The sequence below is a fragment of the Tachypleus tridentatus genome, chromosome 3 (assembly GCF_004210375.1).
Source record: "Tachypleus tridentatus isolate NWPU-2018 chromosome 3, ASM421037v1, whole genome shotgun sequence".
Classification (NCBI taxonomy): domain Eukaryota; kingdom Metazoa; phylum Arthropoda; class Merostomata; order Xiphosura; family Limulidae; genus Tachypleus; species Tachypleus tridentatus.
Genome location: NC_134827.1, coordinates 27,620,396 through 27,648,051, shown reverse-complemented (window position 1 = coordinate 27,648,051; position 27,656 = coordinate 27,620,396). Strand labels below are relative to the sequence as shown.

Below are 27,656 nucleotides of genomic sequence, written 5' to 3'. Positions count from 1 at the left end.
ATGTATTTATAAGTAGGTAGTATTTTTTCACAAAAATGATGTTTCAGATTTAACCAATAAAAGTACAAAAACAATGCACAAGTTTCAAACACGAAACAATCAAACAACAAACTTTAAACAAATGTTTTTCATTGATGAAAATCTCTCATTAAGTATTGCAACAGAAAGTCAAGGCTCTTTCATTGATAACTGTGGCCACAAAGAAATACTTCAATAAAATCTACTCTGTGATGATAGCTCATTTACAAACTAAAATTTAAATAAAATCCTTTTTCATGGATGGTGAACATTATTGAATGTCAAGTAGAACTGTCACACAATACCAGAAAAGGATGCAGACCCAATAGCCTTTCACAAGAACTAGCAGTTATACCTGTCCAGAAAGAGAGATTTCTGATAGTAATATTAATGTAACTAAATGTAGAGAAAGCAAGAATACGTCATTATTCACAATGCACATAAAAGAATGTTTGCTCCTAAGGTCCATGACGTTTATGCATATAAAACCAAGATATACTTGTAAGTGTACATTTAATAACAAAATCTGGTCAAAAATGTAAAAAAAAAACAATAATATTCTCTCACTATTAAGAAATTATGAATGAAGAACGTTTGTGGATTTACACTATGAACTGAAACACTTGTGACAAGTGATCAGTAAACAAGTATTTAAAAATACCAAATACAACAATGCTCACTGCACTAGTGAGACAAAATATTGTGAATGTTTGGTGTAGTGAAACCACTTTTTTTGTGGTATTACTCACCCTTCATCATCTTCAGTTCCATCCATTTCCATTGAATCCTCATCATCATAGTTATAATTGGGATCATAACAAAGGTACTCTAAGCTTACTTGAACAATCTGTAAAAAATTTGTATCTTAACAAAGGTACCACAAGGTTACTTGAACAATATGTAAAACAATATATATCATAACAAAGGTACCACAATTTTACTTGAACAATCTGTAAAACTATATATCTAAGCATACTTGAACAATTTTTAAACCAAATTTCAGAGGAAACAGTCACATAATAAACACAAGTTTTACTTGTGACTACTGAAGTGATATTTTCTTTGTTAATTTAAAACAGCTATAACAGTGCTTCAGACAACAATGACAACACACGTGGGTTTTACAGTATGTGATGTTTCACAATATTAACACACTCTAAATGTTCAATGCTTTTGAAATTTCTAGCATGGTTTTCTAGCTTTAAGATCTAATTTACGTTTGAGTATAGAGGTTGAAAACTAGTCATAACCAACCATTATTGTGCACCTTTCTTTAATTCTCCTTTAAATGTATATATGGTTGCAATTCTCAACAGACAACTATTACTATCTAATTACTGTCTATTACAGATTTACACTTTCTGATATACAAAGCATGGATGCAGCATTAGCGTTCTCAGATACCCAAACAGAACTGACCGTATTAACATGAGGCGATATTTCCTTCGGGCAGCGTCTCACAAAAGATTCAAATGCTTGTAAACAGTACTCTCTCAGTTCATCATCATCGTACTTGCAGTATTCTACAACCAATGGCATAATTTTTTCTAAATGTTCTCCAATTCTATGACCTGCTTGTCGACTGAAGTAAAGGACAAAGTGGGAAAACTTAATTGTGATATGAATGTACAACTTAAAAAAGAATCTCAGAATCAGTAACAAAATAACATTTTGCATCCAAACTGAGTTTATACTGAGTGCACATTTCATTCTGTATTATACAGGGTATTATATAATTTCCTAAGAATCAAAATATCACAAGGTTCTCATTAGGAAACAAATCAAAACTGTACCTACTTTGTTGCTATTAATGGATTTTTCTTTCAATCAATCAATTTTTCAATTTCCTAAATATTTATTGTTTAATCAAATTAACAAATACATAGCTATTATTAAAAACATTCCTTAAAGTAAGAACACATAGAAAATCTTACCTTACAGCTGCTATACACTGGATATAAGTTTTAGTGGTTGAAATGTTTTTGCCAAGTTCTTCTTTTAAAGTGTCAATAAGTTTATTGAATAAGGTTTGGCTACAGCTCATTACTAAGTAACCTAAATGAAGAAAAATACATTTTACTCTCCAATAGCTATATGTTGTTTCAATGGGACATAAATAGCAAAAAAGCAAATGTAAAACAAACAAGCAATTTAATATGCAATGTTCTTCAATAAATATAAAATTAACAATCTTCATGAAAAAAGATATGTTTCTAGCTGAAAATCAAACTTAAACAAATTAATTCAATGTTTTAGTAAGGTGACAAACAAATATTTCTAAACGTAACAAGAAGACTTGACAGAGCATTGGTCTGTCTTCATGCAATATGAATGTAATGTGTTCTCCCTAGAACAAATCACTTTACTATGCTTGTACATTATTGTTTTCAAACTTATTATTCTATAAGTATAATGTGCTTCCACACTGAAACATTAAACCTTAACTAACAGTTTTATAAGTTACCTAATCAAATCTTATTAACTTTAAACAAAATCATGCTCATTGCTTACATTATCAAACTTTTCTTAGAGATGTGGCCTATTTAAAAATCATAAAATACACTAGTGATTCAAATGCACTCTTTTAAAAAGTTCTTATTTTTAAACCAATTAGTACTTTGAGAATGTAAGCCTGTATGACCAAAGCAACAAGTTCCATCATTTACACAGTATCAACTAATACAGTGCCATGTCAGGTCACGCGCTTGCTATGATACTAATCCAGTACAATCTGATAAGTGTGTATGGACACCCTACAGAACTAAAAACAGGGTCCTGTTAATAAACTCAAAAAGCCCCTTATGAGCTAACAGCCATCCATACAAGGGTCAGCTCTTGTTTTCTGGCCCTAGATCTGCACCCTTTTCAATGACCCAATCTTGTCTGAAGTCTCTTATGCTGTCATATAGTTACCCCTGTCTATGGAATAGAATGGAATTGATGGATCAGTTTTTTGATTTTGCAGAAGTCCCTTTACTGTTCAGCTTTGGATTAGTTTGGAAATGTCTGCAAGAAGCCTCCTGGTCTCCTAAATAATATGTACCCCTCACAACTAACGTGGACAAATAAATAAACACTACGAAAGACCTTATCTAGCTTTGTAATAGCCCTGTCTTACCAACTTCAAGACAGCATAAGTGCAAAAAGACCAGCCCAGGCTACTGTGACTTGTGTTGTACTTGACAAATCAGTTTTGATACGCTAATAATTCGGTAAGTTAATCACAATTAAAAGTTCACTTCCTCAAGTAATACTCCTATTTTCTCATGACTGTTTCTGACCTAAAAACATATCCCAGCTAAAACAGATTTATCTGAAGTCAGACATCTGGGATTCAAGCAATTATACAATCATTACAATAGAATGATAAAACTGATCTCAAACTGTTTATATTGAATGGAAAATGTGACATGGCACAGGAAATGTACGACAATTTAGATCTACCATCATTAACTTGCAAGACACAAATAACCATTATATACAAACAATGTTTATTCATACCTATGGCAGTTATGGAACGCTTCCTCACTGCTAGACGAGGACTGGATAACTGAGGCAACAGTGCTTCCTGAATGGCTGGGTGAAAGCTTATGAGCAGTCCTACAATGGAAAATGAATTGATTTAAAATACAGGTTATCAAAGAACAAAAACTTCACAAGGCTTCTTTAAGGGTTATTTTTTTTAAAACAGAGTTCATTTGCAAAGACTAAATAATGCAACAATTTTCAAAACACAGCTAAATTTCAACACTATATATACTCTTCAAAAAAAGATACGCAAAAGGGATATTTTTGTTATTTTAAAGAGAAATATATGTAATAACGTTACAAGCATAGAGTATGTGATGTTACACGTGCTAAGGCACTGATTGTCAGACCAAAATGACAATAAAAGTTGTGCACTTTGAAAACGGAGGAAAACATCGGATTTTTTGCCAAAACGCATTCGTGTCCAATAAATTTGTTTGAGAGATCTGCATGTTCTGCAAGTGCAACATGTGCAAAATCCCTATATAAGTGACAGGTTCTCGGTTTCCATAGCTCAGTGTTAAGCCACCGACACGCAATACAGTTACGCCAAGATTGATTGTAGCACAACGCAACAAGGCCATTGGTCACTTGGAAGCAGGCGAATCTCAATCAGATGTTGCCAGAGCTGTGAATGTCCACCCAAGCACCATCACAATGCTATGGAATCGTCACCAACAACATGGATCAAGTTGTGACCGTCCACAATCTAGCAGACCTGTGTGACCACGCCCGCACAAGATTGCAACATCTGGTTACGTCACCTTCGGGATAGGACCACCACTGCGACGTCTACTGCCTCAACCATACCAGGCCTGCGTAGGATTTCCAATCAGACCGTATGCAACCATCTACGAGATGCAGGAATTCGACCTCGACGTCCAGTCAGAGGCATCATCCTCACCCAGCAACATCATCAAGCACGGCTGCAGTGGACTTGGGCACATCGGGTATGACCTCATCGACGATGGAGGCATGTTTGGTTCAGCGATGAATCACGTTTTATGCTTCGTAGACAGGATGGAAGGACCCGTGTTTACCGTCGCCGAGGTGAACGTTTTGCAGCAAACTGTGTGCAGGATGTTGACAGATTTGGTGGTGGCAGCATTATGATGTGGGCTGCCATCGCCTACAATGCCAAAACAGACCTTTTGCACATTTGAGGGAATCTTACAGCTCAACGATACGTCGACGAGATTCTTAGGCCCCATGTGCAACCCATCATGGTGAATGTCAACGATGTTTTTCAACATGACAATGCCCGTCCTCACACAGCCCGACTCACCACTGTATTCTTGAGACACCACAACATCAACATTCTTCCCTGGCCCTCCAGATCACCAGATTTAAACCCCATCAAACATCTTTGGGACGAGTTGGACCGACGTCTGCGACGGCGACAACCTCAACCGCAGACTCTACATCAGCTTGCAGCAGCTTTGCAGGTTGAGTGGACAGCCATTCCACAGGATGTGATTAGTTATCTCATCGCTTCCATGGGCAGGAGATGCCAAGCTGTTATTGATGCTCACAGGGGCATACTCATTATTGACGTTGAGTGACGTTAAACTTCACCTAGTGAGCGTGGACTTAGCTTTGCAGACTTTGGATGTTCAGCAGTGAATGTGCAAAGTTTCACACGTCAAACAGAACTACCCGGAATAAACTTAACAATATGTCTCATATTTTGCCTTTTGCGTTTCTTTTTTTGAAGAGTATATGAAAAAATAAACAGTAATATACTGAATGAGACAATATTAACCCTACTATTATGGACTGGGTGATAGCCTTCCAACTTCTAACCACAAAATGTCCATAGGATGCTATGATTTTTAATATACAAATATCTTCACAAAATTATGTTGGTTACTGATTAACACAACAAGACTTTCGTACACAAAGTATCAAGTTTTCAAATCAAGTATTAAGATGTTTTTAATTAAATATTTTGTCACGAAAGAATGTTGACCTATCCAACATGCACAGAAATTTTGATTTTAAGATTAAAAAGTTTCATGTAACAGAAAAATTTCAAATTTCACAAACAAAATATTTATAACCTCAACATAATCAATTATCAAAAAATTTTTTTCCAGAAAAAACTTATTTTTACTACTGTATCTCTATACACATTAGACCAATTTGATCAACCTTGAAACCACCTTAAAATATTAGAAAATGGATATAAATTATGCTTTTTTTTCCCATTCTAGAATGACTACAAATTATAACAAATGTTTAGTCTAAATACCTGCTCTGGTGTAAAATACATTATACACTGCTGGCCAAAATCTTAAGGCCAACAAACATAAAAAAAAAAAATATGCATGTTGCTTTGTTAGACTCAACCACTTATTTGAGTAGAGCTTCTAAAGATGAAAATAAGGAAAGGGAAAATAAAAATAAACTTTTTTAGCATTTAATAGGGAAAATGTGAACACTGAAATTAGCCTAAATACAAGTTGGTCAAAAGTTTAAGACCATACCAAAAAGAAGTCCTAAACAGGGTAGAAAATGCCCAACAAGATCTCAGTAATGAGTTACATGGCCGTCATTGTGAATAACTGCAAACAATCGCTTTGGCATGGTCTATATAAGCGTTTGCAGAGGGCTGGCTGGAATGTTATTCCAAGTGGTGAGATGGCTTCATGAAGATCATGCACTCTTTGGAATTGACATACATTTCTATAGACTTCCCTTGCCATTCACCCCCAAAAATTTTCAATGGGGTTCAGTTTGGGTGAACACACTGGATGGTCCAAAAGAATGACATTATTCGCCATGAAAAAGTCCTTTGTCCTGTGGGCATTGTGGATTGCACCATTGTCCTGCTGAAAGATCCAGTCATTTCCACACAAGCAAGGGCCTTCAGTCAATAAGGACGCTCCCTCCAACATGCCAATGTAGCCAACTGCCGTTTAATGCCCCTATATAACCTGAAGCTCCATTGTTCCATGGAAGGAGAAAGCACCCAAGATCATGATGGAACCTCATCCACTGTGTCATGCAGAAAATATCTCCGGTGGGATATCCTTATAGTGCCAGTAACATTGGAAGCCATCTGGACCATCCAGGGTTAAATTTTTTCCCATCAGAGAACAAAACCTTCCTCCTCTTTTCTACATCCCATGTTTGGTGCTTCTCAGCAAAGTTTAACCAAGCTGTTTTGTGGTGTGGAAGGAGGTATGGCCTTTGAAGACATTTATGATTTTTAAAGCCTTTCTCTCATAGATGTCATCTTATTGTTCTTGAAATGCATTCTGTGTCCGTAAGGGCCTTAATCTGGTTCGACGATCGGCTGGTGTCTTGCCAGACAACCTGTCAAATCCTCCTGCTCAACGCCAGCAAAATTTCTTGGGCCGACCACTTGAAATTCTCTTTCTGTATCCCTCAGGGTTTTTTAAGAAATTTGCAACATCAATTTTACTATGCCCAATCTCACCAGCGATGGCACATTCAGAGAGACCTTGTTTTTGCAGCTCGACAATTCTACCATGTTCAAACTCTGTCAAATTTTTAGCCTTTACCACGTTTCTACCCAATGTAACACAGGTGATATCAACGGAAGATGTTAACAACGCTAATGCTTGAACACAAATGACTAAATTTTGTTACATGTTTACCAATTAACGCTTCATTTCAGTATGGTCTTAAACTTTTGACCAGCTAGTATTTAGGCTAATTTCTTAGTGCTCACATTTTCCCTGTTAAATGCTAAAAAAGTTTATTTTTATTTTCCCTTTTTTTATTTTCATCTTTCAAAGCTCTACTCAAATAAGTGGTTGAGTCTAACACAAAATGCATATTTTTTCTTTATGTTCATTGGTCTTAAGATTTTGGCTTGCAGTGTATGTGTATACATTACTATTTACATACAGAACATAAATTAATAATAACACTATGTAACAAACTTTTTACTCTTTCTTATTTCTGGGCAGAAAGTGTTATTTCCCAATTACTTATGCCAAGAGATGGCATCAAGAAACTGTAAACATTATCCAGACACATTCTGCTGTGTATGTGGCCAATTTATCAAGACAAGAGTGAAGAAGTACTCTGTGACAGCATCTGCTAAAATGTGTGAAGCCTACAAGGCATATTTCAGCACCCCTGTCGTGGATCAAAACAAACCCTGAGTACCTCATTTTACCTGCGACCACTGCAAAAATACTCAAAAAGATGGACAATTTTTGCTTTGCTTGCTTGAGTAGTAAGATTTTATACTATACAAATTTTAGACCTTTTAAAATTTAAATATCTTTCAATTTTTTTTTTAATTTCCAATAGTATAGAAAAAATATCAAATTATTTTGCATGAACCTATTACACATTAGTTGTGGATGAAATAAATTTATTCTTCATAATAATTTTATTTTGTTCTTTTGTAGGATAGTACAGAGGGGAAAAGAGAGCCATGAAGTTTGCTATTCCAACAATATGGCACGAACCCACCGACCACTCAAACAATTTCTACTTCTGCATGGTGGACCCTTCAAAACGTCCAGCTAGCAAGAATGCATCTGCTATCATGTTTCCAGACCTTTCATCATCCACAGCCCCAGTTCCACACTGCCCTGAGCTCCCTGTACCCACTCTGCCAGAGAGAAAGCAGCCATCCTCAGAAGAGAGCAGCAAATCAGAAAAGAAAACAGATGTTAAAGATCCAGATTACAATTTCAGAGTTGCAGCTGGTGAGAGAAACCCATAATACTCCAATCAAAGAGACCTCAATAACTTGATCAGAGATCTTGGTCTAACAAAGTCGAATGCCAAGACTATATTTGAATATATGAAAGTGATTTACGTTACAGTCGCAAATCTTGAAAAACTACCCACTTCTAAACCTTTTTGTGTAACTTTAGTATAAATACATGTAAATCTTGATTCATATGTTGTTTTATTCTGACCTTATGTAAATGAAAATGTGCAATATGTTTTTACATAGAAAATAGGTTAATTTCCAAAATTCACTATCCAGGTCACAAAAACAAAGTTTGAAGGGAATAATGGTCATTTTCTGTACTTTTACAACATAAGCAATTAAGAAATAACACATACTATTCAGAAACAACTTTTGTGTTACAGTGTTATTGAAAACAATTATCTCTTCTAATTATGAGCTTTCTACTCATTTACTGCTTACTTAAGTTGCTAAGCTTTATCAAGTTATGCACATGGAGAATGTGAAACAAAAATTTTTGACTTTATATATACATTTTGAAATAACCAAAAACTACAAATTACCATATCAATACCACAGAATTCCACTACAAGGTTAGTAACTTAGTAGCTGGATCTAAATATTATGAAATTATGAGCTTACTAAAGTCTTACCACTTAAAATTTAGCATCAAAGGAATGAGTCTGCTACTCAAATATTTCAAAAAGGCTCAGAAAAGCCAACAGAAGGAAATTGAGTTTTCACATATCATAGATCAACACAGACGAGAACAGTGTGTGGGGTTCAGTAAACGTAGCAATATTTCAACAAATATAAAAGACAGGAGGTTCTTAACTTGTCAATCGGTAATTTGAGTTTCTAATTCATAAGAAATAATAGACTTTGTACTTGAATATCAAATATTTAATTTTCACCAATGTTGCTTTCAGCCTAATCATTTTTTGGGATATTTTTAAATATCTACTTTTAAGTTACAAAATTAACTAATGTGTGACACTAAAATTTGAATTATAGTCTACAATTTTCTACCAAACTTACTGACATACATTCATGAAAACATTAGTTCAATAAAATTTTCAATGAGTTCAGGTAGTTTCAGAATGACTGATATTCATGGACACATTTTATCCTGATTGAAATAGTCTACACTTCTATCTGTAAATCATAAAGACGAGAGAAAAAAAAGACAAATGTTTAAAGATGGCCAACCACTTGACCTGTTACAATGGCATCACTATTACTTCTGTCAGGTAAAGTAACATTTTGATTAACTATATGCTGAGTGAACTACATTTGATATCCATTAAATAGTTTCTTTTCAAATAAAAACAAGTTATTTATTTATTCTATTTTAATTCAATAAAAAAAAGCAGTGTCAAGTCAGTTAGGATTTGAATATCTTACTACCATTTACCTTAGCTGGTACCAGCTAAATGTAATTAGGTTTACCAGATGTCTTGTAACAGAAGATTATTTCCACAGCTTTTAGCACTTTACATGCAAGTTTGGTTAAAGTGTCTGACCTCATAACCTAAAACAACTATCAGAATTTCCATTTTATAGTTCTGAATATGTTTTGTGTATTTTCACAAAATCTTGCATTCTTTCTGTGATGTCGAGAAAACCCACTTGCAGAGAAATATATATGCAAAAACGGCTCGTTTGGGTTGAGAAAATATTTTACATAGAAGAGCAAACATTTTGGCCTTCTTCGGTCATCAAAACCTTGTTTGCTCTTCCATGTAAAATATTTTCTCAACCCAAACGAACCGTTTTTGCATATATATTTCTCTTGCATTCTTTCAGTAAACTTCATGAGCCTTTTGTATGCAAAGAATACAATTCTTTAATGACGAACTTTTACTGAGAATTTGTCCATGAATATATGAAGTCGGGCTTCTAATCGGTGTAAATTCAAAGTAATTTTCATGTTAAGATAAAAAATGCTTTATTTAAAATTTTTCAAATTTTTTATTTCCATGATCTCTAAAACCTCCTAAATAAATATTAAATGTTTGTCAGTAAAGGTTTAACTATTCTGTATTTTTTCTACCCTAACTATTTAAACACTCAATTTCAGACTTGTAACCACCATAAAAACACTGTACAAACTGAATCTAAACTACCTTTTTGTTTGTAGAAACAACTGTTTATCCTGAATAGCTTTAAAGCTCATGACAGTATACAATGTTTAATCTTAACATTACTGTTTTATTATCCTTTGTATAACTAATAATCTGACTGCATAGTTTGTAAGCTAGGTGAATGTGTGTAGCTCACATTACTATATTAAATAATATGATGCATGTGAGTACAGCTCCTGAAAAATTAATTTATTTCATTATCTCCCCTAATGTTACCTAAAAAAAATTATAATTTCAGTTAATTTTGATAATAAACAAACATAGATGAAAAACAATACAGCACTCACCTGTAATCAGTACAGCACTCACCTGTGATCAGTACAGCACTCACCTGTGATCAGTATAGTACTTACCTGTGATTACTTGTTTTTATTTTGCTATTGGTTGCTAAAGAAATTTAAGCCTACTTTCTTACAATAATTATTCTAGTACATTAAATAGTCTTTATTTACCTAACTATAACACAAGAGCCTTTAAATATTTACTTAAGCTTGTCAATCTCAGCACCAGGAGAGAATAAAAACAAAATAGACAACGCTCTGTACTGAAAATATTTTAATACATAATTTGGTAGATTTAAACCTTGATTTCCTATTGGTTATTATAAAAAGTCATAGTGAACTGTTAGCAATTTGTGAAACAAGATTTGAGAGGTGGGTGTGGCAGGTGGGTCTGCTTTTCTTATATGTGGCTCTATAAACAAGTAAGACTGAGGCTATAAAAATTGATATAAAAATAAATGAAATATATTAAACTCCATACTTCTCAGAGGAGTAATAAATAAATAAGAAAAGACTTATAGAACAAACTATGAAACTGAAAATTTTCCTGAATATTTTCTCATAAAATTAAACACTTGAAATTCATATAATATTAGAATTTACTAAGATATAGTAGTCGATTTGCTGATCATGATAAAATAAAAATAAATTTTACACTAAGAAAACACGATTATGTAGCTAGACGAATATTTTTACACAGTGAAGTTTCACATATTGATTTGAGTTAATAATGAGAAATTAAATACTCATTTAAAGCAAAATGACATTGCATCAAATATTTTCGCACACACAGACATATATGTAGGATATCATATTGACACTAAAATCATTTAACGCAAAATAGACATTTCACCAACGTGCAAAGATACTGATTAATAAAAATGAAGTTTAATATTCTAAACAACCTAAATTTTAATATTAAATAATGATAATGAAAAAAAACAAAATAATGAAGGAATTATTAATAAAATGAAAGACAAAGTTATGAAGGTAGAAACTCTCTTTTAACATTAATTGGAAAAACTTAACACTGATATTTAATAAAAGTTACACAAGTTGTCTCAAAGACTACGTACACATGTAGTGGATAAAGTATGGGCATAGACTTTTACAGAGTTAAAATCAAAATTTCATTAAACAACTTATTTATTAGTGCATGTCAATAAACTGGACATCAAAATATAATTTACAAAACAAGTTCTGATTTCTGAATTTAAAAATAAAATAGCTGAGTAAATAAATTTTCATTTATCCATTCAATGTGTCACATGATGACACTGCTCTGAAGTCCGTTTTGGACTTTCTTCCCTTATATGAGTTTGAAATGTCCATTAATCAAATAAACAACAACAACAGATACTGACGGAACTTAAAAAAGAACCTCCAACATTCCTTACTTTATGAAATGCCAATAAATTTGTTTCATTCACTGCACAATTTCTCCCAAACTCTTAATGATTTTGAAAATATTCCTCAACTTGTGCTTATTTGCCAATGGTGCAAGTATATAACCAATTAAAAAAAAAAACTATTTTGTAAACTAAGCAACTATGACATCCTTACATCAATTCATTCTGATAAAAAGTGAAATTTCTCAAGATTCTATTGAGTGAAGACTAAAGTCATGGAAAATAGAGAGTTAGATGCCACAAGGTGTAACCTGAAATTTTGTTCACCCTAACTTTGTATTCACATCAGGTGATTTATTACTTTTCTCAGTAGTTATACACAACTCAAAGACCAATAAAACAATAAATACATATATAAACTGTTAAAAGACTGAAACTGTTTAGGATAAATAACTAATTTTCTGTTACAAACTGCAGTGATTCCAGAAAGTTAAAAAGGATAACTTAAATTTATTTCATATTTTTGTAGTGGTTACAAGATTGGTCAAATCGGTGAACAGTGTTGGTGAAGATAAAACAGTGTGTTACTGGAAACAAACTTTTGCTATTTATTAAGGAGGTTCTAGAAGTTATGCAAGTGAGATATGGAAACTGTAAGATAAAAAAAGTAGTGTTATTCTCAATATGAAAATCACCTAAAACTCAGACTAGTGAGCATCCGTGCCTGACTGATTAACGTAAATTCAGAGACAAATATCAGTAAGAATACTTTATTAAAAACTTTGGCTTTCTGTGTATAACATACTTGTAATGTTTACTGAAAACTTATCACATTTTGAAAAGATAAACTTGGTAAATTCAAAATTAGAGTTGTAGATAATCTTCTAATATGGGTTCAACCCAATGGACAAACCCTGTGTATATTGAGCAAGGTATTAAAATGTTGGCAGGTGTTCTTTATATCCTACTAACCACTATCGTTGATAAAGCAACTCTTCTACCTATCACAAGACAGTTGGTCTTCATGCAGAAGGCCAGTGCAGCTCATTGGATTATCACCTAGTACTCAACTCTAATTATAAAAATACATTTACCTCCAAACCGACTCAACAGATCAGAGAGGATATCAAGAGCTTCCAGCTGAACAGAAACATCTTCTTGCTATGAACCAAAACACAAAAACAAAACTATATTAAAAAATGTACAAAGCATCTACATATCACTATATTTTCACTCATAGCTTAGCAGCTTCCAACTCTTTTGTAAAATTTAGAATAAACAAATTATACTGGCATATAAATTTAATAATATTTTTGTATTAGATGTCATAAGAAAAACATTTTAATGGTTGTTCCTTATAATAAAATGGATTGTGAACTTTCTTATACTGTTTGCAAGTTTATAAATAGAAAATTCATTACCATTATTATTTAATTATATAATAAAAATTTTAGTTTCTAAGTACAGTGTTTCATTTTGTATGAATTAATTGTTTGACATGTTATGAATGATCACAGGACAAACAACAAACACGACTCAGACCATTAGTTATATTTATTTTCTTTCTATTATCAGAAAATTACACTTAGTCGACAACAACAAAAAAAGCCAGTTAAGGCATTTGGTATGTGTTACATCAAAATTTACCTTTACATATAAAACTAAGCATAGGCTATTTAAAACTTACATGAGGGTGGGAAGCCAAATATAAAAGTTATTTAAAAGTTCTCTTTCATAAATGTGTCTAAACTTGTAAATGTTGCAAGAGATACTTTGTTTCTTTATCACAGTAACATTGTCAGATTATACTCGTAAAGGTTGAAGTCGGTTTGTTTTCAATAAGGCTGTGAATGGATCTTCTGAAGGAGGTTCAGGTTGTGAAATTAAAAAAATTTAAATTCAAGAGTTACACTTTTGTCTATTTGAATTTGATTTTTATTTTGTACAAAGCTGCACAAGGGTGACATGCCCTAGCAATCCCTAATTGAGCAGTGAAAGATTAGAGGGAAGGCAACTAGTTATTGGTTTACTCTTACCAACAAATGGCAGGATTGACCATCACATTATTAGGCACCCCCATGGCTGAAAGGGTGAGCACGTATAGTGGGGTGGGGATTCAAATACGCAACCAAAATATTGTGAGTCAAGTGTTCCAACCACCTGGCCATAATGGAGCTCTAATGTCTATTGTCACAATAATGCCAAAAAGAAGAAACACCTCCTACAAGAGTAATATGTTCAGACCAACAACAAAAAGAGATACTCTATCTTTCATACAAATCATTTACTTACCTTTGAAATTGCATTGCTTAAACGCCCAGTAATCTTCTTACAAATTGTAGCAACAAGTGCCGTTGATGTTGGCGGTAACTCACTTATGACTGTCTTCAATCCTGACAAAATATTGCTTAATGACAATAAATACATAGATATCTGTGGTTAAAAACATTAAAGTACACTTGATTAAAGACACTAATGTCACAGATACTGTTTTTAATTCACAGTTGTATCAGCAGTTTTCAATCTCATCATAATTTGTTACTGCTGGACAGCATACCATTACTTTCTGCATTTTCTTTTACATAAATAATAAACTACATTTCCAGGAGGTATACAATTACAATTGACTTTTTATTTTCAAAATAGCCTGCTAATCCTTCAAAATAAGATAACTTTATTTAAAAACTGTTTATCTTAAAAGTCATAATGTTAATTGAAACTTTCATTAAACATTCCAACATACTACCATTTTTTACATTACCAACAAATGTATAACCTAACACCAAAATGTATCTAAAGGAATATACTTAACATCCACCGAACAGTTACACAGATACTTCTTTTAACAGTGTACTGTCATCCTCATAAAATTATGACATTTATTCAATATCTTGTGTCTAATAATCGTATATCACTAGTTGAAGAAGCATTCCTCAACCAACCCACATGGAACATGGTATCAAACAAATATAAATATAAATGTACTCTCTATCATCTACAGTGATAAAGCTGAGAACCATCATTAGCATTACATCTCTACTGAAAATAAACTCTGTAACATACAGATTTCATTATCAAGTCAGAGCTTACAAAAAAAAAAAAGAGGCAATAAACTGTAAATCTATGGACAAAATAAAAGTTTTGAGAAAGGATTCTATAGCTTTACAAATGTAAATTTTCATATCATGACTCAACACAAGCAACAAAGCAGTTCATAATCTTTGGTCTACTTTCTGAGAAACATTACCAATGTTACCCATTCCATGTTAGCAATAGTCAACTAGAATGGCAATCTAGAAATAAAAAGTAGCCTACTGCTACATCAACCCAAGAAGAAATATTCCATTGCTACAGACACACAGAAATAAGGTGTAGTGATGGACTGTACCTTATCTGTGTGTCTGTAGCAGCGGAATGCATGGATGACCAAAAATTGTATACGTGATTTCTGAGCAGTGGTGACAGACAACAAAAACCATGTATGTAGGTTATCCACTCACTTCGATTTAGATCAAACAACAAAAACTGTATATAGGCTACCACTCACTGCAATTTACACCTGTATAGTATACAGTGCTGGCTACCATGACACTAGTCTCACTGTACATGTCTACATATTTTTAAAATCCTAAAACAACCTCTGGAAACTTTTCTTGATGACCTTAAGCTGACCTAGGAAGGTCAAAACGTTCTCTCCTTGTTGATAAGTGTTAATACCCATACCACCCAATCTGATACATTTTAACAACCTCTGAAATCTGTTGCTAACCAATTAGATAATAGTCTCAAAACAGGCACTAGAAATGTTCAAATATTACTTCTGTTGGTTCATTTACATTGAAAACATTCATGTGTTTTACAATAAAACCAAAACTCAAGTGCAAGCTTTGCTTTCAGGTCAGTAAAAGTACAAAAATGCAAAAACATAATATTTTAGAAATTTTATAACTACTATCTAAGTTTTTATAGTAAGAAATAAAAATAATAAACAGACTACAATCCAATATTTGATTCACACAATATAAATAAACAGACTACAATATTTGATTCACACAATATAAATAAACAGACTACAATATTTGATTCACACAATATAAATAAACAGACTACAATATTTGATTCACACAATATAAAATTCAAATTCTTACCAATGCTTGAAATATCTCTCAACTGTTCTTTCTCAGATACCATATTGTTACACAAGGTGTCTACAACTGTCTCCACTTGATACTCTTTTACTTTGTTTACAAGTGGGCCCAAACTAAAATGTACATGTACAAACAATGAAATACCTTACACTTTATGTAGACCATATCAGCTAACTAAAGTTGAACTAGGATTAGAAAATCAACAAACAGTACCATTTGCAAATGAAAACAAATGCCACAAAACCTAACATAAAGGTTGACCTCTCTTCATAAGTTTGCCCTGATGAAGAAATATCCTTCTTTTAAAGTGCTTAAATGACAGGATTTCATGGCTTCGTCTTAAAATTGTTTTGAACCTATATAACTTTATGCAAAAAAAATAGTCCAACTAGTAGAACTAATCTATTATGCTTGGCCCCTTTCAAAATAAATGATTTGAAATTTATTTTTACAAAAAACTTTGATACAATCCATATCACTGAATATCAGATATAAAAACGAATTCCAATAAAAAAAAAGAAAATTTTCCAACAAATAAATACTATCACCATCTACAGAAACCTATCACATCAGTGCTTTTAAATGCCTTACAAGTGTCAAAAAAAAGTTAACATTAGATATTTAGGAATGAACTACCTCTAATAGTATGTTTTCTAAAGATATCTTTACGGATTATAACCAGAGACCATCAAAATGCAAATACAGATCTGACTTTAGTGTACTTCTAATTTGCCTTAGCATATACAAAATCAAATCATATACTCTCAGAAAAGAAAAAAAAAAACTCTTACACATTCAAATATGTGCAGTTTTTTGTTTTTTTTTCTACAAATCCAAAATGACTGCCTTATTGGCAAAAATTTAACTACCACATTTTAAAATAGTTACATAGGTTGATTTCTGAGGTGGATGTATCTAATCCAGACAATTTCTGAAGTATGATAAGGAAATACCAGATGTATTAGTCAGTGTCCTAATATATATGATGAACTGTTTTTTCTTTGCCAATTCCAAAAGTTTGTGTTGATTCATTTTCTATTTTACAACTGTTACATTTGACTTGTTTTATGTGTATACTTGAAACTCTTGAAATAAATGTTTTCTGCCAGTTCCATTCACAACGTCCTCCTACAAGCACAGAAGAACGTGGATTGGAAGGAGTGCGAGCAAAAGAGGAAACAGATGGACAGTGGAAACAAATTTGTGCAATCCATCTTGCAAACTCAAAATGTGATTCACTTAGTTTGTTTTTCCAATGCACAGATTCACATAAAAAAAAACTGAGCAAGTGTGAAAGAATTCAGAAAATTTTATTTTACAAATTGAAAACATAAAATTGATAAAGGTCATGAAGTTTCAGATTTTTTTCTGATATACAATATTTTTGTTAATGAATTTATATTCTTCAAGAAAGATTGAAGAATGCACCTTTCCAGGTTCTTCTGCAATTCCTTCTCTTTATTGTTTTGATTTCTCTGGCAATTGAGATCACTATGATGTCTTACCAGCCACTTTTGTTAAAATGTACTTCCACTGCACTTCTGCTCAGAAGTTTTATCACCTTTCCTCTCTGCCACTTCAACAACTGAAGTCAAATTTTGAGGTTCCTTGAGCTGACAACACTCTTTTCAAGCATGCTTTGTCACTTGAATGTTGGTAAAAGAGATTTTGGTGGGTGCTCTGAAGGCTTAGATGCATCTTGAATGTGATGCAGTATTGTGATCCTGCTGTTTGGTAGCAGTCAGAGTGATATCCATACTCCTCTGTCACCTCACTTGGAACAAGCATCATCCATCCTATGAGAAGAGTCCACAGGCTATGCTTTAATTCACCTACTTCTTTTACTTTACCAAGTCTCTTGTCTGAATCTTTATACTGAGAAACATGTGTGAATGAATCAGACACTAAACCTGCAAAATGAATTACACATAGTTTTCTTTGAATTGCTTTTCTGACCTCCTTCTGTTTCCTTTTCCATGTCTGCTAAAGGGATCCGTATACATCTATGTTTACAAGTGGGTGTGACAGAAAATTTTTATATCAGTACTTTCAAATACAAATGCAAAACATGTCATGAATATCAGTTGCAAAATAATAATTACATTTGGATACATCTTGGGAACTGACACACAGTACATGCTAGAAAAGCTGGCTAATTAGGGCATGGGCTAGATAGACAGTATCACTATGCAAGTTAACTATCCAAATATTGACAAGTATATGGAACAGACTTAATCACTTGAAAGTTCAACCATGTAGCCATTTTAAGATGTAATAGCTAAATCCTTACCATTACAGTTGTCGCTTGAGTTTGTAATAATAAAAAAAAAAAGTTGTACATGTTAAATATATAAAACTTTAGATTTCTTCAATCCTAACAATACAAGAATTCACCTCATGTCTTAAATAAAAATAAAATTTGACAGTCTTGAGCTAAAATACAACACACTCATCTCAAACAACAAGCACTGTTACAAGAAGTTCATTCCAAAATATCAAATGTCAATTTCTTTTTCCTGCAATTAGGACACTTTTATGTCACATAAAACTCTTAATGTGATAGGATCCTGGAGGGTGATGGGGGTGCACAAGTTACCTTATCTCACCCCCATGTTATAACAGTTTCTTACTTGCAACAGGGAAGAGGCTGCTTTTCACTTTGTTATCACACAAATGTGAAGTGCAACCTAGTACATGGTAGTTTGGTAAATATAAGACATAGATAATTCTTTAAAATATTAAACTCTTGATATTTTTCTCACTTTTCATGCCCTGGCCATAATTAGAGACTCCATACTTAATCAATTACAAACATTTTTTTCAGTTCAGGAAAAAGAACTGAACCAGCTATTGTCTTCTCTCTCTTTTTCATGAAGTTCCAAGAACGTAGCATGTGTAGTTTAACTTGTACTCAGTTGTAATATTAAGATTATTCATATATAAATGCATACAAAAACCAACAATCCAAGGGTTAATATGGGATGGATTTTTTCCAAACATGATAATTTAACCAAAACATGTTAAAGATAAAAACCCTAACTTACCATTTTACAGCAAGGTTTTGTACCTCACCATTTTTGTCCTCCAAAAGCTTCAACAACATTTTGACAACCTACAAGTAACATCAAACAAAAGTCAAATGTGAAAGTTCTTGTATCTACAAAACACATTCTCAACATTGTTGTTTGCACACACTGATGTAAAAAAAATTCCAGTTTGACCAATTTTTAACAAATTACACCATTCTAATAACATTTGAAGAATAAGAATACTGGACACACACACACACATTACAACCACACATAGTTATTGTGCAAGAACGTTGTTTTGTCCTCCTATTGGTTCGGGTTACCATCAAGAGATGATGACATCATGCACTATTGCAATTTATATTAAATGTGTTTTTATTAGGTAGAAAGCAGCTCAAAGGTAATGGCTTTGAAATCTTACAGACATATGTGCAAAAGAATTGAGCTCTTTTGTGTGATGAAGTGAGATACCATCTCAGAACTTTGCTATTCCCATAATCATTCATCAATCAATTGCAGTAGACCTGTTTACCATTAAGCTGGAACTTCAACACAATTTTGAGTCAACTCAATTTTAAATGAAGTATTCAACTTGCTTAATTTAGTTTTTTTCTTTTAGACACAAGCAAACACTAAATGTAGCATATGTATCCAATTGAAATTTGGTGAGATGGAAGACAAATTACTCTAGCTTTTGTTTCAGCCAAGTAAAAACACTGTAGCATGTGATTCAATTATCATCACTCACTAATTTTCATAACTCCAGATCAACATTAATGTTGCTCAAACTTTACATAATTCCAGTCTAATAGTTTGTTTATCCTATTGTACATTTGCATGCTGTTTCATTTCTTTAGTTGACAATTATTACAGTTTTAAAATAAGTGGTAACTAAACTCTACAAGTGTCATAGCATTTATAAGCTGTACTCCAAAAGCAGGTAACTAAATTCTTTTTTATCCATTGTCCTACGAAATCTAGCACAACACCTTGAATAATATTAAACCCCTATAAATGAATTACAAAACATTACTGTTATAATGGAAATTTTACAGGATTGTAGAAGATAAAGATTATTTAGTCAAATTGGGTTGCTATCACAACTGTAATACTTTAAGGCTTAGCGTTGGGACCTTTGCTCTTTTTGATTTACATCAACTGGACCAAGGAATGATCAGTAAAATCCTTACAATAGCTGATGGTATTAAAGTTTCGGAGTGTTACCTCCCAAGAGGATATTTTAACTGCTTTATAAATATGGATGATAAGATGCTGAACCTTATACAACAGTTTCACACACATACACTCAATAAATTAATACATCAAGTAAATACAGAAATAAGTTATTTGCTAATGATTTTAAATAAAAAAGTTACTGAGCAAGTCTTCTATGAAATTCAATTATTTTTCAGTAACCAATAATAAACAAGCAGTAAACAAGTTACTGGTCAGTAAATTTTGATTCTTTACCAATAACCCTAAGAAAATATGTAAACAGAGTCGAGCTTAATAAAAAAATTTGATATTTTGATAGCAAGAATGTATAGGAACTGAATAAAAAATAGACTTATTTGAGAAAAGCAACCTTGAAAGCAAATGTAAGTTAAAGGCATACACAATTTCTTCAGTCTCTGCCATTTTAATAGAAAAAATAATAATAATAATGGAATTTTATGGATATATTAGTTTTCAAGGAAAAAAAAACATAATATGCAGAATGTCTCACTTGGACTATACATGCCTATAAACAAAACAAAGCTCAAAAGTATGCAGCTTTAGCTGAAAAAAACATCTGGGATATTTCTAATGTTAATTCCGAGTTCCAGCAGATGGTAAACAATTATTAACATGTTAAAATAACAGTATTTAAATACCATTGTCTTACTCAATGTTACTGTATTAATTTATCTTGGAATTTACTGTTACTTACTTTTCTTTCACTATCATCATCGAGTTTAATGGACTGTTTTTGTAATTCACCCATTAGATCATTGGTTGCCATAAACCGAAAATCTTTGTCACTAGAGGTCATCTAGATCAAAAAGAATAAACCAGTGTCATCTGTCAAAGCTGTACTGAGCATTAAAATAGCTTTCACTAAAGGCAAGCATTGGTGTATGTTTCAGATTTTCACAAAATATATTTTTGTTACTGACAGATTACAAACAAAGCATTCATAAACATACATTAATGTTCAATGATTCACTGCCTTGTACATGTACAGTTCTGATATATAAAAATATCTGGCATTGCAACAACTACATCAAAACAAAGAATATAATATTTGTAACATAAAACAAATGGTGACCTCTTCAAGTTGTTGGACTTTTGAGATTACAGACTTTCATAAAATGTAACAGAAGGAACTTGGTAATATGTAGAGCTAGTAATCTGTGAATAATAGTATTTGCTAACTGATTAACCAACAGGGGCAGTAATTAATTTAGTATATACCCCCCACACACCCCTGTACAAACAAGTATGAAATGCAAAAATGTATAAAAAGGGCAAACTGTTTTTATAACTTTTCCAATTAATCTAATGTGTTGTGTTAACACTTCTACGTTCACTAACATTGTTTAATTTTTTTTAGAGTAATTCATGATTTACTCTAGTTTCATATCAATGACCTCTTTTGAATGCCATCATTTGTACATTTTGGAAAAAAAAAAATATCAAAAAAATATTTTTCCAGTTTTAAATAACCTAAACATTTTTTACTCAATAAATGAACTGCTAATGTTGATTAAGTACCACCACATTGAACTTACATAAATCAATTAGATTGATAATAAAATAGTCAAAACGCGTTTTACTGTCACATGCAAGGGTAACAATAGTTTTATTTACAACACATCACAGTTGCAATTAGAAACAACTAAGTAACATGTTAGCTAATTTGTTTATGTACATAGTTTTAATAGGTTAAACATGAAAATAATATTCAAGTTTTGAGTCATTAGAACACTTCATAAATACCTACCATACTCATTAAACAGTAAACTTATCTGGTTTGGTAACAATTTTTTGGTTAATATTTTAAAAAATGTTTACAAACATCATGACTCAATAAAACCATAGTATATCTATTAACCCTTTCACATTTCAATCATTATACATTATATATGTATATAGATTATTACTATTTATAAATAAGTTATTAAAATTTCTTTAAAATACAGAATATTAAGTGAAGTAAATAAAACAATTATCTCTTCTAGTTATGACCTTTGAACACAGTTGTTGCTTCACATAAATTGCTAAGCCTTTTATAAATTTGCACAATATGAAATGAAAAGGTTTTTTATATTTCATATATATACAGTTGAAGAACCAAAAATACATACAATACTCTACTGATACCATAGAATTCCACTATAATTTATTAAACTTAATAACTAAGTTGACATTAATGTCTAAAAAAATATAAACTTCGAGCAGGCTAAAAACACCAAATTACCACCTTCAAATCTTGATTCAAAAGAATGAGGTAACCTTTTGACAGATTAGAATGCCAAAGAAAACCACTAAGGGGCATTCTAAGCTGTCAATTGGTTATTCACATTACATATTGAAGTAACTGTATACAAGGACCATTTCCAAAAATGGAAAGAGAAGAGTGGATCCACTATGTTTGATTCAGTACATAAGCCACATCTAAACAGATGGAAAAAACATGAGGCCCTTACTTTGTATTCTAGCTTGTCAATACTGGAAATCTGAATTAGTAAGTAGTATTTTGACATTGCAAAAATCTTATTTGAACCAGTATTGCATGCAACATACCATGTGTGTTTTTTTAATATTTATTTTTAAATTAAAAAGTTAATGTATCATACTAACATTTGAATTAATCTACTATTGCATATCAAAGTTACTGACATAATTTTGCAAAATACAGTAAAACCTGTCTTAGCCAGAAACCTGTACAAGCCTGAAATATCAAATTTTGCAGCATTATTTTGAGATTTCTCTTATAAAAGGCCCTCTATATGGCAGAACTTGCATAACACGGACAAAAAACTATCTTTCACCTACATCATCTATCAACAAGTAGGATTAGAACCTGAGTAAGGAGGAAAGAATGTTTGTGATTAAATATTAATTTCTTATTGAAATAATAAATTTTTGTTTAATTAATAATTTGTTTAAATGTTAATAAATTATTGGACATTTTGTTACAGTAAGTATTGGTTAAACATATTATGTTCTTTTTTCTGCCGTCGTTATTTCGGAGGTTACCATTCCTACGAACAACTGACTATTTTTGGTTGCATTTGCTGATGGTAAACTAGAGAAACCATGGGTAATAGGTGAAAGTGAAAATCCATGCTGTTTCAAAAATTTAAAGAAAAATGAACTTCCTGTGGAGTGGAAAGTGAACAATAAAGCGTGGAAGACAAGTGCTATATTCAAGGAATTTTTCAACATGTTACAAAATAGAATAAGAAAATAGAAATATTCTACTTTTCCTAAATAATATCCAAAAGTTCAACTTTCAAATGTTTGTTTGGTCTTTCAACCTCCATGTGCAACATCAGTTCTTCAGCCATAAGAAAATATATTTGTTTAGCCTTAGGCAATCTCCATCAGTGCAACCTTTTGTATTGTATTGTACTGTAGTGTTTATTCATGAGTCTAACTACTCTTACCTAATGATGACAAAAACCTTCTCCAAACATTGTACTTCTTTTTGTCTTAAATTCCTGTTTTTTTGTAACACATTCAACAGATACATGTTACATGCTTACATATCATTGATTTCTGTGGCTTTCAAATATATAAAGGTTTACATCTATACACATTTATTCTGCTGTTATGTAATAGTCTAATTCTTACTCTATACAATGATATTTAGACTTCTCTTATAACTTCTTTCAAAATTGTGTTTCATTAGTAAATGATTAAAACAACTTATGAGACACCATAACAAGGTTTCAACCAAGGCTTCTACAAAAACTAAGAGAAATGCTTAACAGTGAAGAAAAATTATAACATTCTCAAGGGAAAAATAAATTCTCAACATAAATATATTTGAGTGAACAGAAAGATTCTAAAAAAAAACCATTGAAAACTGTTGTTTTTTTACAGGCAAAATTCTTTGCAGTTGTGCAGAAATAAAAGGTTTTTCCTTTATGAATTACTCTAAATACATTTACAAAATGTCAAAATATTGATTTAAAAATATCTAAATTAAATTGTTGTAATTGTTAGAATTAACAAATAAAATTGGATTTTTTCATTTTTGTCTTTAGACTTCGAGCACAATCATTTAGGTTTACTTTTAATCCTAAACTTTGTACTAGAAAATGTTTCATACAGCCAACAAAACTACAGTACTTAGCACTAAGTAACAATAAAAGATTTATTAACTTACCAGTCCCTGTTACAACAATGCCATGTACACATTTCTTTACTATTGTACAATTTTATAAGAGCATGTAGCAATACTGGAGATTTAGGTGTTGTATAAATATGCAGAAACTTGAGCAATTTGTAAGCAACCAGTGGAAATAAATTGTACCTGATTTTACTTATTGAGCTAAAGAGTAGTGAAAAAATCATTAGGAAAAGAACAAAACTAGTCTATTCAGATATTATAGTACTGAGTTAAAAAGTACTGTTCAACTTCTACAGAGCAACAGAAATAATGTTTTTAAAGTTATTTATGTGATGAAAATTTTCAGTATTTATTACATGAAACAGATTTTCACAATAATAATACTGTTGAATTAATCAGAGTTTATTATACAGTCCTGAAGAGACCAAAATAAGTGAAAGTTAAAACACTTAATACATTCTATGAACGATTGGTTCAGTCAGGTTATAATCCAATGATTTCGGAACTTATACCTTTAGTCATGTGATTAATATGAAAATAAAAACATTTTAAGTTGAAATTAGTTATAATTACTTATAATGATTTTAAGAAAAACTGATAGTATCTACATTGTAAGAACTGCAGGTGTTCTACAAAAAGTACTAACTGAAGAAAACAAACATTTAGTCCAGATACCTTATTGTCGCATGGAAAAAGCAAATGTATGAAGTTTTACAATGATACCATTTAGCCTTTTTGCAATAGCCTCAGTATAACATACACAAAATAGTCTACACATGTTAAGTATTTACACTAGCTTTAGATACTACATGTACATCTTCACAAAATTTTTGTAGACTTTTAGTAAAGATTACAAGTATTGTGTATACAAAAATCAGATTATTTAATGAAATGTTTTTACTACAGACTTGTTTGTGAAAATAGTGTTTCAATACTAATCAGTGCAAAGTGATTTTATGTTATGACAAAAAATATTCTTTGTCCCAAAAATCTCAAGTATTATTTGCATAATCCCTAAAACCTCCCAAGTACATTTCAAATGTTTGTTTTCAGTAAAACTTTATATTTTGTTATTTTCTATACTCTATGCAGGGTCTGTCATTTGATAGACCTTGTAACCACAATAAGAAAAGTTAGGAAATACAAATTATGTTTTTTTTCATGTTTGAATGACTGCATATTATAACATACAGAATACAAATGTTTAGTCCAAGTAGCTTTAATCTCATAATGCCATAGATTTTTATACATATTTATTATTTTTTGACCTTCCAGTCGTGCCTAGATAACATTACACAACTTGCATTGATACGGTGAACATGCACTTGTGTCACATATCCAGTAATATAAAGCCAAGCTTTAGTCTTCCCTGTCTTGGCTGTGTTTAGTATGTTGTAATATACAGTCACATTTCAATGTTATACAGATTATTACTATTTGGAAATAAATTGTTAAACTCATTTTCCTTAAAATATGGAACAATAATTCAAAAAGTAAAGCAAACAATCATCTCTTCTCATTATGACCTTTGTACTCAGTTGCCGCTGGACACAGGTTGCTGAGCCTTTAAAATTTTGCACGTGGAGAAAATGAAATTATTTTTAATTTTATATATATATATATATATACTTGAATTACCTAAGTATCATAAATAACTACACTGATACCACAGAATTCCACTTCAATTATTTAAGCTTAGTAACTAAGATGTATTTAGATTTAACAAAATATGAAACTTCAAGCAGATTAATCCTAAACAGTGGGAATGTTGTAGGTAGAAGCTTACCACAGACAAATTGGAAAAAAAATTCTTAAACATAACCTCAAACATTTCCATTTCTAACATTTTGAACAAAATATGAAAAAAAATTAAAAGAAAAGCATAATAAAGACTTTTGTACTACAAGTTCAAAAGTTTTTTTAGGGCCTGAAAATCACAGTCATTCTCCAATGCACAGTGCTACTCTACATTCTTTACCCCAGGTAGTCACCATCTTTTGCTTTTCTTGTTGTAGGCATACATGTGACATTGTCCACTTTTTTCAGCTCCTGATGATGGAATGCTTTCTGAAAAGTGCCAAAAGAAAATGTTCCTTTTTCAGAAAGTCTATCATGAACAGTAAGGTTATGTCTTCCTGAGAAAGGTTTTGTCACCCTTCTATACCTTTCCAATAATTGGTAAATTACATTGTAACAAAACTGCCTCGATGGCTTCTTGCCAGTTTGTACTAAATACATGTTATAAGAATTGAAAATTGAGATATCAATTAGGTGAAAAAAAGAGTTTATTGTACCACTTTACACATTTACAAAAGCAATCAATATGTCCAATTTGCTTGTCACTTTTGTCAACAAGCCTCATCTTGATAGTACAATCTAAAACCATATTGGGTTTGGTTATTGGTTGTTTAGTTTTCTAACCATCCTTTCCACTGTATTTCACCTTTATGTACTGCACTAAGCCAAGTAACAGGATGTTTGTCTTTCCATTAAAGTGCTAAAATATTCCCTTGCTTCTTGGCCTCAACATCTCCCTTCTTCAGAGGTGCAAATTTAGGCATGTTTTTCTAATTAGTTCTACCTGTTTCACAAAAACCAGTCTTATTTCCAAAGAGAAAATTGCATTATTCAGGAGACTTATATAATAATTCTACAACTCTTGCAGAATAGATAATCACATCTATTACAATTGCTGTCTCACAGTCACATAACACAAAGATCTTTAATTCAAATGTATGGTGCTTGCTTGGAATGTATTGCTTGAAAACAATGTGACCCTTGAAAAGAATCAAAGATTCATCAATAACTAGTTTTGTGAAATGGAGAAACAGATTCCTTAGTTTTATTCTTCACCATTGTAAACACTTCTTGAACTATCCATAATCAATCATTTGCATTCGGTTCCCCATTATTTGCATGGTGCAACTATCTAAGAACCTCCCTGAATTGATCTTGATTAATGTATTTTGGAAAAACTGGAGTTCCTCTAAGGAAATCCTTCCAATAAGCTAACACGTGCTTTTTTTACATGTGGCATAAGCATAACCAGAGCAAAAAAGTGTGCATATCCTCAATAGTTGAATTTCCCCTTTGTTACTTCATGAAGTATGTGCATATCCTCAATAGTTGAATTTCCC

General features: G+C 31.9%; 1 protein-coding gene across 1 annotated transcript in view; it reads right to left on the bottom strand.

Annotated features, from left to right (window-relative positions):
- Positions 1-27,656, bottom strand: part of Cand1 (Cullin-associated and neddylation-dissociated 1) — an 80,483-nt gene that overhangs the window by 46,880 nt on the left and 5,947 nt on the right. Inside the window, 9 exon segments of the mRNA XM_076493603.1 lie at positions 768-865; positions 1,438-1,600; positions 1,953-2,073; positions 3,520-3,618; positions 13,096-13,162; positions 14,294-14,394; positions 16,150-16,262; positions 19,194-19,261; positions 21,109-21,210. Of these exon segments, the coding sequence (XP_076349718.1) occupies positions 768-865; positions 1,438-1,600; positions 1,953-2,073; positions 3,520-3,618; positions 13,096-13,162; positions 14,294-14,394; positions 16,150-16,262; positions 19,194-19,261; positions 21,109-21,210 (932 nt within the window).